The sequence below is a fragment of the Cricetulus griseus genome, chromosome 2 (genome assembly GCF_003668045.3).
Source record: "Cricetulus griseus strain 17A/GY chromosome 2, alternate assembly CriGri-PICRH-1.0, whole genome shotgun sequence".
NCBI classification, from domain to species: domain Eukaryota; kingdom Metazoa; phylum Chordata; class Mammalia; order Rodentia; family Cricetidae; genus Cricetulus; species Cricetulus griseus.
This window is the reverse complement of record NC_048595.1, coordinates 176694404-176710307: the sequence shown is the minus strand read 5'-3', so window position 1 is coordinate 176710307 and position 15904 is coordinate 176694404. Positions and strand designations below refer to the sequence as shown.

The following is a 15904-nucleotide window of genomic DNA, read 5'->3' as shown; positions in this document are numbered from 1 at the left end:
CAGCTCTTTCTTCACCCATTCCCTGCCTCATGGTCTTGGTGCACTCACACAAGAATAAATGTTACCCATGGGAACACAGGATGCTATCGTCTTTATGATGCTACACTTCTCGGTGCTCCGAAGTTGTTCTGGACTCTTTCAGTATCTTCAGCTGCTGCCTTCTCTACAACATGTCTAAGTCAAGACTCTCACCCGCTTTGTGGATGTTTACATTCTTTCTCAAGGCAAATACCATGTGTATTTCCTGCTTGGCTATCCATTCTCAGTTGTAGATATAGGCATTTAGTTATCTATTTAACATCCATACTTGAATCTCTTACAGGTATTTCATACCTTATGTTTCCAAAATTATACCATTTATCTATCCATGAAATTTCAAATACAGATTCATTTTTATTTCTTACCATCACCCACGCTATTACTCTTTTTTGCACATTTGATAGTAAATAGCATATATGTGACAGTGCTTTTGTGGTAAGCACTGTCATCTTTGTACCTGTAAATTTTAAATATTTTTATTATTGAGATTATAATATAATTACAGTATTTATCCATTCCTTTTCCTCCCTCCCCACTCTCTTCAAATTAATGGCCTCTTCTTTCATTAGTTGTTATTGTATGCACATATATGTACGTATACACGCACACAGAGACAAATACACACATATACGTTCCTAAATATAATCTTGTCAGTGCATATAATGTTGCTTGTATTGTGTTTTGTGGGCTGACCATTTGGCACTGGACAACCAGTTAATGTGCTCTTCTATGGGAAAGACCACGTCACCCACCTCCAAGTGAGCCTCCTCATAGCTCTCATTCTGCTCCAAGCACTGAGCTCTTTGGTGGATTCTTCAAGACCAGCCTGGGAGCTTTATTCATATGTTCTCACATGTTCATTCCCACATGGCATTGTTCTGCTCCTACACTTCTGTGGCTTCCAGTAGACCACCATCTTCTCACCAAAGAGGAGCAGCCCTCAGAGTCTGCTTCTTACAACTGTTGTGAAGTAAGTCACTTCAGGGGCTTTCGTCTCTGAGAGAGAGCACAAAAAAACATTTCCCATTTCAAGGCATTTGCACTTGAGCTTCACTCTGTTCCTTCTAAGTCTGAATCCGTTGCAAAGGTCACCTGAATATCACCTGCAGTGTTCCTCAACTACCTCACATTTTCCTCTCATTTAATTGCTCTATATCTCATCTTCGTGTTTATGCCCTTTAGAGTTTTATAATTCAGGCGTAATTCAGAAGGCTGGAGAGATGAATTATAGGGATCTACATTCAATCCCCAGCATCTGCATTAGAATGCCAGGCAGAGTAGAGGCCCCTGGCAAAGTAGACACAGGAGAACCTGAGCTTTGTAGCCTGCTAGTAGAAATGAACTGATAAGATCCAGGTTTAGTGAGCAAACCTATTTCAAAACACAAGGTGGGGAAGTGACTGAGGAAGACACCTGATGTTAACCTCTGGCTTCTGTGTGCACACACACCCACATGCACCTGCCTCCTCCCTCCAGAAAGTAAAAGAAGGCATGGTTCAGGAAGAGTACCAGTGGCACAGAGAGTTAAAAAGCTAGAATCCCATGCTTCACCTGAGGTTTTCAAAAACACTATCTGTAACTGAAAAGGATACTCAGTGAATAGCAAACATGGGCGTGAGAAAACTACTTTGAAGTATTGACCACAAGTGCACTTGTTCTTTGACTGTTCACTTCTATCTTCTCTTCTGCCAAATCATGAACTCCTTGAGGACAAGGATTTTGAGCATGTCCAGCACAGCACTTGGAATATAGTTGCCTCTCAGAGTGTGTTTGATGGGGTTAAGACATCTACTCTAAGTTTCACAGCTGATCCATAAAGTAACCGAGGCTCAGAGAAAATAGGTGAATGTTTTAAATTCCCATAGCTTATTATTAATAAAGCCAGGATAGAAATAGACACATTCATAGCATAATATGTACCTTAAACTATTGAGTGTATAGGCTTCTGTGATTTATAACAATTATTTATCATTAACATCATACTTTGACATTTGGTTTTATATAAACTAACTTATGTAGAGTTACCTACCCAGGTTTAATTTTTACTTTTTCTTTCTCTAAGAAAAGAGAATGTTAAACACAGCCATCAAGTTTGTAGAATTTCTTTATTAATGGGTCAAAAGATCTCTGAAAATGAAATGGAAGAAACATTTCTCACAGGAAAAGCTGCCAAAGAACCCATTTAGTGTAGATGGCAGCTCTGTGGTGAGAACCATCTAATTGTTCTTGATGATATTCCTGGAGGGTGTCAGAGGCCACATGGATCTAACACAGAGTTTGAAAAACTGCCTCCTGATTTATTTTAATTGTTTCGACTTGAATTTATACTTACTTTTGCCTAATTATAAAAAATTCTCTCTACAGTTTAGTGTGCCTATCACTTGCAATTTAATGGTTAGCATCTTCCAATTGCTAATTGGCACGCCACAGATGGAACACGACATTGAACCTCTGACCCACATTCTTTAAATACATATTCTTTGCAAGCAGAGGAGCTAGTCAAGACACTCTGAACATGTTTGTTTTCTTTTCCTAAAAGAAGAAAATCAACTCAAAGAAAGTGGTTTTAAAAAAATTTTATTCCACAGGAACAGCTGACCTGAACAAGGGTAGCTCTTGGACCCCAGACTGATAGCTGGGAAACTAGCATAGGACTGACCCTCTGATCGTGGGTGTCAGTTAGGAGGCCTAGGCTGTCTGTGGGGCCTCTGGTAGTGGATCAGTATTTATCCTTAGTATACCAATGGACTTTGGAAGCACATTCCACATAGAGGGATATTCTCTCAGTCTAGACACACATCCAAATGATGTGACAGACTTTGAAGATCCCCATGGAAGGTCTCACCCTCCCTGGGGAACAGAAAGGGGATGGGATGGGGGATTGGTGGGGTGTAGGGGAGGAGGGGAGGGAGAGAGAACTGGGATTGACATGTAAAACAAGATTGTTTCTAATTTAAATAAAAAAGAGAGGAGGAAAAATATTCTTCTCTCATATATTGTATCCATTGCAGTTTACCTTCCCTCCCCTCCCCCAATCTCTCCCCCCAAAAACTCTCCCTCTCCCAGAGACCCACCCCCAACCTCCCATTAGGCCCCCCAGAGACGTTAACCAAACACAGTATAACAAAACTACAATAAGACCAGGTACATACCATCACATCAAGTCTGGATGAGGCCACCCAGTAGGAGGAATAGGAATAGGTCAGAGACAGCCCACCCTCAGCTCTCACTATTGGAATCCCACAAGACCGCAAGTTTCTCAGCCATAACACATATGCAGAGGACTAGGTCAGACTGCTGGTCAGACCGATACAGGCTTCTTGATCTCTGCAAGACTCCACAAGCTCTGGTCAGTTGATTCTCTGGGCCTTGTTCTTGTGTCCCTGACCTCTCTGGTTTCTCCCATCCTTCCTCCCTCCTCCTCTGCAGGACTCCTGGAGTTCCACCTAATGTTTGGGACTCTGAATGTGCTCCCATCAGTTGCTGGATAGTCTCTGGTCTCTTTGATGGTAATTCTGCTAGGCTCTGGTCCCAGAACTCTCTGCAGGCAGGACGAACTGTAGGTGGAAGGTTGTGTGGCTGGGTTGGTGTCCCAATCCCTCAACTGGAGGCCTTATCTGGTTACAAAAGATGGCCAGTTCAAACTCAGTGTCCCCATTACTAGGAGTCTTTGCTAGAGTTACTCTCGTAGATCCTGTGGAATTTCCATTGCACTAGGTTTCTACATCACCCCTGAAATGTACCCCATTCCAGTCATTTCTTCTGGTATCTCACCCACTTATCCCTCTGTTAGCAACCTCACCCACCCCCAGTCCACTCATGAAATTATTCTATTTCCCTTTCCTAGGGAAATCATTGCATCCTTTCCTTATGCCTTCCTTGTTACTTGGCCTCTCCGGGTCTGTGGACTGTAGCATGATATCCTTTACTTTACAGCTAGTATCTACTTATAAATGAGTAAACATCATGTTTGTCTTTCTGGGTTACCTCACTCAGGATGACTTTTTATATTTCCATTCATTTGCCTGCAAATTTTATGTTGTCATTGTTTTTAACAGCTGAGTAATACTCCACTGTGTAAATGTACTACTTTTTCTTTATCCATTCTTTGGTTGAGGGTCATTTAGGTTGTTTCCAGTTTCTGACTATTATGAATAAAGATGCTATGAACATAGTTGAGCAAGTGTCCTTGTGGTACGATGAAATGTTCTTTGAATATATGCCCACGAGTGGTTTGTGTGTCTTGAAGTAGATTGATCCCCAGTTTTCTGAGAAACCACCACATTGATTTCCTGAGTAGCTGTACAAGTTTGCACTCGCATCCGTAGAGGAGGAGTGTTCCCTTTGTTCCACATGCATGCCAGTGTGAGCTGTTGCTTGTGCATTTGATCTTAGCCATTCTGACAGTTGTAAAATGAAATCTCAAAGTTGTTTTGATTTACATTCCCCAATGACTAAAGATGTCGAACATTTAAGTGTTTCTCGGCCATTTGAGATTCCTCTGTTGAGAATCCTCTGTTTCGGTCTGTAGTCCATTTTTAACAGAATTATTTGGTTTGTTGATGTCTAGTTTCTTGAGTTCCTTATATATTCTGTATATTAGCCCTCTGCTGGATGAGGAATTGGTGAAAATCTTTTCCCATTCTGTGGGCTGCCATTTCACACTATTGATGGTGTCCTTTGCCTTACAGAAACTTTTCAGTTTCAGGTCCTATTTATTAATTCTTGATCTCGGTGTCTGTGCTACTATTGTTATATTCAGGAAGTGGTCTCCTGTGCCAAGGCTATCCCCCACTTTCTCTTCTATCAGATTCATTGTATCTGGTTTTATGTTGAGGTCTTTGATCCACTTGGACCTGAGTTTTGTGCAGGGTGATAGACATGGATCTGCACACTGACATCCAGTTATACCAGCACCATTAGTTGATGCCTTTTTTTCCATTGTATATTTCTGGCTTCTTTATCATAAATTGGGTGTCCATGAGTGTGTGGATGTATATCTGGATCTTCAATTTAATTCCATTGATCAATGTGTCTGTAATTATGCCAATATCATGTGGTTTTATTATTCCAGCTCTGTAGTACAGTTTGAATCAGGGATGGTGATACCTCCAGAAGTTCTTTTATTCTAGAGAAGCAAGGTATTCTGATATAATTATTGTGTTGGAAATTCAAAACAATTCCAGGAAGCCACTGAGGATTCTCTCTAGCAATGAGAAGACTCTTATTTAATACTTAACAGCCTTCTTCAGTGAGACTCAGTCTTGGTTACAAATCAGAATCACTTGGGAGCTTCAACAGTTCTGACATTCAACTGCATACAAGACCTATTAATTCAGTTTTCTGGATAGAGCCATACCACCAGCATCTTAAAAATGTTTTTAGTGTGTAGTATGTGTGTATTTATATACAACATGTATAATTGTGTGTGTGTGTGTGTGTGTGTGTGTGTGTGTGTGTGTGTGTGTGTCCTTACACATGCTCACCTAGTAATGATGGTATTGCCTCTGACTAGAGTACAAAGCCAGGTGGATTCCTTTGGTTTCCTGGTCAACCAATCTAGCTAAAATGACAAGCTCCAAGTTATTATTAAACTCTGTCTCAAAAATAAAATATGACTTAGAAGGATAGGTCCTGAGACTGGAAGTTACAAGCTTAAAGTGGGCCTATGAGGATGTGTTCTGAGGAAGACACAGATTCACTCTGCTGAAAAATGAAAGCTAACTAAATAGATAGATTAGATGATAAAATACAATAAAAAGAACACAAGAAGCAACCTCTGACCTCCACACATGCCCAAATAAGAAAGTACACTTCTACACAACTCTCCAGACACAAAGATCACAAATATGGCAACTTTCTAATTCCCACAGACAGTTCTGATTGCTGTACCCTTTTAGGAGCTAACACTACATATTTTCTGATTCTCCTTGCTTACTTTCTGCTCCATTTTCCATTTGACACACTAAGCTTATCATGGAGTTGAATGAATAAATGTGTTAATCTACTCTTATTTCAAATGGCATACACCTTTTGATAGTTAAAATATGCCCCTTTAAAAATCTTATTCCTAGATCTTATCTTCTATAGGTAAAAGCTCCTATATACTTTCAAAGAAATACAGTGAAGAATATGCTTCCTTTGTGAAATACTACATGTCTGTCACTCAATCAGCAAGGTAGCCAGTACTTATTATGCATGGCATATGCCAGCACACCACACGCACTCTAGATTATACACTTCATTGACACTGGAAGTTACATTGAAAATATAACCAAAGATACTCTATGAGGGTGGTTTACAAATAATTTTAAAAGTTATTTCAGCTTGTTTCTAATTTGAACTAATAAAAAATAAAAAAATTGACTTTTTTATTTGAATTACAAACAAGATTGAATTACATGACAATCCCAGCTCCTTTCTCCCTCCCTTCCTCCCCTACCACTCCCCCAACTGAAACCCTACCTATCACATGTCCTTTCTTCTAATCTACACCTGACTCAACCTTTCTGCTCCCTCATGACCTCTGCAGTTATTTCAAGTAGTCAACACAATGAAGATGAGAAATGTTTGCTGGCTGCTGGACATTACCTAAGGGTTGAACACAGCCGAATGCTGAAAACACATTTTAGAGAGAATGGACATTAGCACTGGACAGATGGCATAGTAGATAAGACCACAGTTGCTCTTCCAAAGGACCCAGGTTTAATTCCCAGCATCTGCACAATAGCTCACAAATCATCTGTAACTTCGGTTGCCCGGGATCTGACACCCTCTTTTGACCTCTGTGGGCACACAGGTGGTGCACATAAATACATGCAGGCAAAGTACTCATACACATAACCTAAGTAAACTTTTTAAAAATTATAATGAAGAAAGAGCATAAAACACAAAGCCCTGGAGCTGGGCGTTGGTGGTGCATACCAGCAGATCTCTGTGAGTTCAATGCCAGCCTGGTCTACAATGCTACACAGAGAAACCCTGTCTCGAAAAAACAAAAAAACAAACAAACAAAACAAATCTCTGGAGGAAGAAGATGATTCTAAGGGTCTCTAAGTCTTTGAGTTAGAACCCCAAAAGTGCACATAGGAAACAACCCTTTTATCAGCTTCTTTGTTAGGCACTGTACTTCCATCAATATAGCTTAAGTTAAAATTTTGGTGAGAAAAATCACTGTGTTTTTATTGAATTAAATCTTCCCTCTCCAGTGTTTGAAGGCTGGAGTTTAAGTGTGGAAGGGTGGTTCAGGCAAACAATCCTTTTTGTGTAAACTCTAGCCCTAAACATTTCAGTCAGTATAACAAAAGACGTCTCAGCAGAGTGATGGGGCCTCCGTAGCCTCCAGCTGGCTAAGGATTTCTTATCTCTATTGGCATGCTTTCTTCTAGACTTACCCAAAAGAAGAAGTTGTGAACAGGGTCAAATTTAGAACCGAGCCAACTCTGGGTATTAGGGGTCAATACCCATCTTAATTTTTCAAAGAAGTACAGTATAGACCGGAGATTCTTGCTTTGTGAGACCTTGAATTCTGCCTGTTCTGTTGAGAAGTGTCCTCTCCCAAGCTAAAGTGTCCCAACAAATTTTCAAAAGTCTTAAAAAGAACCCTTTGTGACATTATGAACATAGTTGTTTCCTGCAGTTTATGATCAACCTGCAAAGACTGCACTTTCATCCAGAGGGAGGACTCACTTTAAGTTAATAAAACAAAATCCAGAGATTATACTGGCAAGAGAGAATTGGTAAAGTGTAATTGGGTGCTGAAATTGACAAGAACATGAATTTGAAGTGTCAAAGTGACATAAGGTGTCAGCGAAGCAAGCACAGTCATGAAGTAGAAGATGTCTCTGAGCTGCTTGTCCATGGGCCTCACAGAACCTGAGGTCATTTGTGAATGGTTATAAGAACACCTTTTTAGTATGGCTGCCCCTTCCTAGGCAGCCCACCTATAAGCCGAAGCTTTTACTCAAGCTAGATTCGCATACAGAACAGAGTAGCTCTTGTGCTCATGCAGACTGTGGTTCCTGTTACTACCATTCTTTGATGAACCATCTCCTTTTTCATCTGATAAGTGACAATGATGCATTGAACACACATGTTGATCTCTGAAGAAACAAAACAAAACAAAACCATGCAGTCACGGCTAATGATTCATCTTCCCAGGCCACTTCTCATTCTCCAGCCATCTGGGGAAGTTCAACAAGTAATGGTAAAGCTTGGCAAGTTTAGGTGCATAATCTACATTGCTGCTAGTGATTGATGATGAATTGAACTTCCTGAAGATTGAAGGGGACTAAGTTAATTCATTCCCAGTGTCTTTGAGGCTCCCTCACATCTTTGTGTTTTGTTTTCTCATAACCTCCAGTTCCAATGAGGGTTTCGGGTCCGTGGAGAAGGTCGTACTACTAACATTCTTCTCAGTAGTTATCCTGATGGCCATCCTGGGCAACCTGCTGGTGATGGTGGCTGTGTGCAGGGACAGGCAGCTCAGGTAAGCAGAACAAGGGAACCTCTTAGGAAACATGGGTATCAGAGGGATCACCCTGGAAAGTTGGCTCTGAATAATTTCCATTTTAATTTATCACGTTCATGGGGAAAGGTTTTGAAAAATTGAAAAGGGATCACACATAATTCTATAACCCCAACGGTGACATAACCATAAGAGTACCCTGGGTTAGTTCCTTCCTGTCTGTTTATCTATGCTGTGTTGCATTTGTTTAAATAGCCTTGGTCACTATATGTGCCCTCCTGCTACCAATGGTTCAGGGAAGGAGTCAGTAACTAATGATTAGTCTGAGTAATGAACACTGGGTCTACCACATTCTGTACCTCACCCGTGTCCACTATGGCTACATTCACAATCACCTGAGGTACTTTTCAAAATACTACTGTATAATATTGGTATGTTCTGTGCAATATTATGGAAATATTTATATTTAAAAAGCAATTCTCCATTAAAAATCAAAATTTAATTGGCTGTCCTGAATCTTATGTAGCAATCTTCAATGGAGGAGGATATTATTCACCCAAGGTTTTTGGCTAATTGATCTGGGTTGAACCCTGGGCATTGATGTTTGCTAAAATCCACCAGGTATTTCTAGTGTGTGCTTTGGACTAAGTAGCATCAGGCCATAAAGGAAGAGATGAGCTACAGGTAGCAGCTCTCTAAGCAGTACAAGCCCTGAACCAGGGAAGAGGTGGAGAAAGTGCAATGCAAAGTTTTTCCCGGGGTCACACACATAGGGCCAAACAAGAGGCCACCCTGGTAGCTGCAAGTGATACATCTTGGCACTCTCTTTGAGGACAGCATCTTGAGAGGGCTCTCTGGGCATTCCTAAGCCAGGACCAGAGCCAGGGTGGGCAGTGATTAGAAGAATAGGTGGGAAAGAGAACAAATGTGTGGAGCCTCACTACAGTTCTCAATACACTGGAGACCTCTGGGCAAGCCAGAAGGGCCAGAAAAGAGAGGAAAGGGATCTTTGGGCATGAAATAGGTCTGGAGAAGTCGGAGGAGGTTGGACCACAGAGAATCTCCTTGACTATGGTGCAGAAGGGAAAATTGAGTCTTGTGGATTATGTTTAATGTGTGACTTTTCTTTCCTTTTCTACCTCCCTTCTTTCCTTCCTTCCATTTCCCCCAACTCTTCCCTCGCTCTTTCTTCCCACCTACTTCCCCACACCCTTTCCCTGCCACCTTGCTTATACCTTTTCACTCACAGGAAAATAAAAACCAATTATTTCATTGTGTCTCTTGCCTTTGCCGATCTGCTGGTTTCGGTGCTGGTGATGCCTTTTGGTGCCATTGAGCTGGTTCAAGACATCTGGATTTATGGGTACAAGTTTTGCTTGGTCCGTACCTCTCTGGATGTCCTCCTCACCACAGCATCAATTTTTCACCTATGCTGCATTTCACTGGATAGGTAAGAGCAGAGCAATGTGCATAGTGGGACACAGCTGACACCAGTGACTTAGCAGATATCACCCAGTGTCGTTCTTTCCTCCCTAACTCATCTCACGAAATTAGTACCATAGACAGATGTGGAAGTTTAGTGATTCTTGCACCAGGGCATTTCTTGTGGAGGGCTTCTTCCCAGTCAGGCATTCTTAGGGATATTATGACCCAAAGGTTGCATGGTCTAATAATTGCTTGTATATTTTACTGTGTAGATAGGTATCCTCAGGCAAATTTACCTTCAACTTTATATTGATGGCAGGGACAAAATGCTGAGGGAGTCAGATGGCAAGAGTTAGTGCACATGCTCAAGGGTCAGTTCAGGATGATATCACTGTATTTGTATATGACCTTCTCCTGAAATATGTCCATGTAATAAGTAAAGTCAGGGAAAGTGCATGTGATCATGGGGATACTGTCCCCTAGAAAGTTAAAGTTAATGATAAAATCTACAATCATTGATGTTTTAAAAATTCAGCTTATCATATCCCAATGTAAATTGTGGGAGTTTTGTCTGTTTATTTTATTTTGTTTTGTTATACCTTTGGATGCCTAATGGTTCCCTTTTTTGCCTCATTTGTTGGGAGTGTATGCTTATGAGTCCTTTCCATTCTCCAATTCCTGATCATTTTCATGGACAACAAATGAAATAATACACTTTGAAAGTCAGATGACTCTGAGAGTATATGTGGCTTTGGGGCTAAAACAGAAGGAAATGTGGGGTGAAAGTTTCATGAGCTTGAACTGTGGGGGTTAGCATCTCTCTTTCCCTATCCATGGACCTATTTCCCCTGGCTTGGGAGAGATACAGTTCTTAAATTGGGGATTTAGAAAAGTCAGCCAAAGTTAGATAATGATATCTATCTAAAATAGTCACCTTTAAACAGTAAAATAATAGTTTCTTAGAAAATTACTCATCTGGGGCGGGTCCTTGAGAACTGAAATCTGCTGTGGCAAGAGCAGATTCCCCTCCTTTCTTTTGAGAGTACTGATTAGAATGGCAGGTATGACAGAAACAGCCTCCTGCTCTTCTTTTTGTTGTTTTGTTTTTCAAGACAGGGTTTCTCTGTGTAACAGCTCTGGCTGTCCTGCAACTCACTTTGTGGACCAGGCTGGCCTTGAACTCTCAGAAATCCTTGTGCCTCTGCCTCCTGAGTGCTGGCATTAAAGGCAACCTCCTCTGTTTAAGTCACTCTTTCTTTGTTTTTCTGACAAGAACACAAAGTTGAATTGCCTAGATTCTATGCATGTATTATGAGATTCCATGGCATAGATAGTTGTGTAGTTGAACTGTTGGCCAACAGTAAGACCAGCCATGAGTCACAATTAGAAATGTCTGTGTCTTAGCTTGTTTACAATTGGACAACAGTATGTGAAGGACATTTGAAAGACATTTTACAATATATGAAATTTCATATCACAGAAAAGAAAATATGAGAAAGAAGAAAATACAGGGAAATTCTCAAGGTTAACCTGTACATCATCATTGCTACAATGATCTGTGAGACTAGACATAATACAGGAATTTAGAAAAAAGTAAGACTGGGGATATAGGGAAGCTGGAAGGCAGTGAGATTTTGGCAAAAGCCAGGGGAAGAAAAAGAGCCACAAAGAAGTAAAAAGTGGGAGAAAATCCATCTTTCTACTGTAAAGAGCATGCAGTTCCAAGACAAGGGCTGAAGGTCTCCCATGGCTGGGGGTGGCTTCAGATTTCCAGATTTAAGCTCATAATCCCTCATGAACATTTCTTCAAGTGGGCTCACATTGCAGGGAACCAGTTAAGAATTGGACATTAAAAGCCATCTGTTTTAAAATTTGAGCAATTTAACTTTAAATTTCAGCTGTCAGTTTTTTGCCTCTGAGACTGGCAGTGAGTTAATAAGCCTTTCTGAGTCTCAGTTTTCTTTGTCTCAGAAAAAAAAAAAAAAAGGAGGATAAAGAACTGATCTCGCAGAGGCTGCATTTAGGAAGAAATGAGCTAAGCTGCCTGAGAGGGAACATTGTCCACTGTGACTCAGTACTGCTGTGAGTGGAAGGTGTTACTCTAGCTAATCATCATTTGCCTTACGAAGTTTGGCTTCTCTTAAGACACCAGAGCATCCTCTAAGTGTTCTCCTCATATTAACTTTCCCATCTATTCTCACTTACAAGATCAAACAAATGCCAGCCTTCAAAACGGCAACCCTGAGCTTTGTTGCTTGTCTGGGACTTTTCTTTTTTTAATTTTTTTGTTTTGTTTTTCAAGACAGGGTTTCTCTGTGTAGCTTTGGAGCCTATCCTGGCACTCCCTCTGTAGACCAGGCTGGCCTTGAACTCACAGAGATCTGCCCGCCTCTGTCCCCAAGTGCTGGGATTAAAGGCATGCATCACCAACACCTGGCTCTTGTCTGGGACTTCTCAACAGCTACTTGCTTTGAGATTACGACCTCACTACTTGATGCAGAGAATTTTAAAATTTAATCAATTCATTTTTAATTCAATTTAATTTATTTAGAATTTCACACCAAAGTATTGTATTTATGGTGTTTCTATCCCACCATCTCCCTACTTCAACACCCCCACATCCTGCTTCCACACTCCCCCAAAGCACACCCTGCTGAGTCCATTATTGTCACTCAAATATACACGTGTTTAAGGCTGAAGCCTTGACATTGGATAACATACCAGGGGCTTCATCCCTGGAGAAGACAGACTCTCCTTCTCTCAGCAGTCATTGGCTGCTTGTATCTCTTCTTTTAATGGTGGAGCCTTGAGATTTTCTCATATGTGTTGGTCTGCCAATTGGTGATATCATTATGCAGGGCTTCTTCAGGCAACTATATTATTGAGATGTCATGGGTATAGTATCTTCCTTGCCATAATTAAAAAACTATCATGCGGCAGAGGTCCTAGTCTTCTGACTCTTACAATCTCTCCACCCTCTCTTCTGCAGTGTTTCCTGAGCCTTAAGTGTAGTGGTTACATTTTACATATATCGATTGTGGTTGGATCCTCATGGCCTGTTAGTTCTCTACATCTTAATTAGTTGTTGATTTCTTAATTGTCCCCACCTGCTACAAAATGAAGCTTCTCAAATAAAAGGTGAAAGGTCTATTTATCTGTGGATATAAAGATAGGTATTTAGAATGCAGTTAGAGATTTTACAGGGTTTAGGAAAGCATCAGTAGCAGGTTCTCTTTTAGAGTTCAGTACTTAATCATCCAAGGGTAGTGAGTAGGTTTACAATACTGGCACGGATTCTATCATATTGAGTCGGCTGTAGGTCCAACTAGATGGCTGTTGTTCCCCCTGAGATGTATCACTCTTGGACTGTTGGCTTTTGTGGTGGCATGTAGCTTTACATTTGGGTAGGGGCATTGATGTTCTCCCTTGGCAGATGCATAGCACCTTCTAATACTATAAGAGTCCTTCCTCAGGGAGGAAGCTTCTGTATCATATACAGTTTGATGCCTGTGTTTCAAGTGTGAAGTGTTTTTGGCAACAGGCTTTTACCTTCAAGTTCTGGGAGGAAACCAAGGGCAATGGCAATAGCTTGTATTGTTTTTGGTAGTCTCTTGACTACCCAGACCAATAGCTTGAAAGGAAGTTTCCCATGCCTGGCACTTGGGTTTGTTAGATCGTGTATTGCTTTTGGGGAGAATATTATTCCTGCAAATGCTACAACTCCATTTAAATGATATGTTTGTTGCATGTATTACATGTGAATTTGATGTAAACATAAAATAATGCTTTCCAATAGCTTTTCAAATATTTGTACGTTATTTATCCCTCCCCTCTCCATAATTAAAAATTTCCCTATTTTTCTTATCGCCCCCCCCTGCGCATTGCACATGTGTACTACTATCCCACTGTGTAAAATACTTTCATTAAATCTTCAAGAATTTCATACAATGTATTTTGAGCCTATCCACCCCAGTTCTTGTCCCCCAGCTCCATCTAGATCTACCCCTATCTCCCAAATTTCTGTTCCCTTGTAAAATAGCCTATCACCTCCAATTTGTGCTGCTCATATAAGTATGGGGCTGAGCACTGGAGCACAGTCAACCTATCAGGAACCATGCCCTTAAAGAAAACTGACTCCTCTCCCTGAGAAGGCATCAACTGTCCACAGCTCCTCATAAGTGTAGAGGCTCATCTTCCCACTCGGTGCTAAAATGTAGACTGGCTTGATGTTGTGCAGACCCTATGCAAGCAAACAAAGCTTTTATGAGTTACAGATGTATCAGTCCTGTCATGTCCTGAAGATGCCACATTTCTCCAATCTCCCCTAATCTCTGGTTCTTATGATCTTTCTGCCTCCTCTTTTCTATGGTGCCTGAGTCTTGGTGTCTGTGTTTGGGAGCAATCTAGGTGACTCATTTGTGGCTGAGCAATCCACTGACACACATTCTCTGCACTTTGACCAATTATGAGTTTGTATGTCAATCACCATCCACTGACACAAAGTTTTATGATGAGGTGTGACAGTGACAGTAATTGATGAGTATAGAGGGTGTTCACTGTCTGTTTCCAATCTCTGTACCAAGCTTCCCTTCAGACACTTCCCCAGCCCTGTCTCTCAGCTCTGACTACCTGAGCTTTCTTTTCTGCTGTTGCTTTCCAGGCATCAGCTCCTCTTTGTGCCTGGAAAGCGCCTTTGCCCTCTGTGTGACTTTCAGATCTTAGCTCAGTCATATACTCCTGTAGCAGAAGTCATTTCTGATATCCTTGGACCTGTTCTTTGTAGAACTCGTTGCATTTTTTATTAAATGCAGTTCTGTAATTTCTCCCACAAAGTCCTTTTTTCCTTCCTTGTGGGAGGAACTCTGTATTATGAGCATGGGTGAGAGGATGCTTGTGGAATCTGTGGAATTTTCATTTAACGACAACTTTGACAACTAAGCAGTACTTGCACATAAATATTTATTTAGGTGCTTAGCAAATTTTCATTTTATTCCCCCTAGTGGAGGGAACTAGGGGGAATAAAATAAAATAAAAATCAGGAACTTGAACTCCACAAGAAAGATGGGACTAGACAGTTTTTTGTCTTGTTTTGCTTTTCTTTATCTGCAGCATGATTTTATCCCAGGTGATACCTACTCTGAGCCAAAGGGTCCATCCTGACATTACAGACAATGCCTTGCCTTGAAGAGTGTGGTTTTATTCATCGTATAGTTTCCACTTTTGCAGTGTCCCTCCTGGTCTCACATTTGAGCTGGGTCAAGGCAGAAAAGGAATGACTGGGGGTTGTATGTTGTCCTTAACATAGGGGTGAGTCCTGCCAAGACACATGTCCCTCCTTATGAGGCTGCTGTGAGTGTTCTAGGAGAGGGTAGTACCTTTCAAGAAAGGAGTCTCATTTTGTTTCTTAATTGTTGCCCAGATTATTGACTCCTGGTCCACTAAAAATACATAGCTACTTTAATATTAGAAGATCAATTTCCATGTCTAAGATTCTTTTTTATTCTTTAATTACTACTCATATTTACATATCCATGCCCCCCATTCCCTTGGGCTTCCATCCTCCCATATTCCCCACCAACCCCCACCAACCCAGCCCCCAAATCGTCCCCAGGGATAGTGAGGCCCTCCACGGGGGACCTTCAAATCGGTCATATCATTTGGGGGAGGGCCTAGACTCTCCATGCTGTACCTGAGCTGCAATAGTATCCCTCCATAGGGAATGGGCTCCCAAAGTCCATTTGTGCTCTAGGGTGAAAGATTGGCACTGTTAGAGGTCTCATGGACTGTCTTGGACTCCTAGCTGGCACCCACATTCAGAGGGCTTGGTTTGGTCCAATGCTGATTCCCCAGCTTTATGACTAGGATCTTCATGCTATCAGTAGGTCAGGTCCACTGTTTCTGCAGGTTACTCCAGCCCTATCTTGGCTCCTTTGCTCATCTCTCCTCCCTCTCCACAACTGGATTCCAGTAGTA

The 15904-nt window shown here is 41.2% G+C and overlaps 1 protein-coding gene across 1 annotated transcript in view; it reads left to right on the top strand.

The window, feature by feature from the left end:
• Positions 1–67: 67 nt before the first annotated feature.
• The window catches only part of Htr4 (5-hydroxytryptamine receptor 4), a 63966-nt gene continuing 48129 nt past the window's right edge, over positions 68–15904 (top strand). Inside the window, exons 1-3 of the mRNA XM_027402849.2 lie at positions 68–141; positions 8402–8527; positions 9756–9956. Of these exons, the coding sequence (XP_027258650.1) occupies positions 68–141; positions 8402–8527; positions 9756–9956 (401 nt within the window). The remainder of the gene's footprint in view (positions 142–8401; positions 8528–9755; positions 9957–15904) is intronic.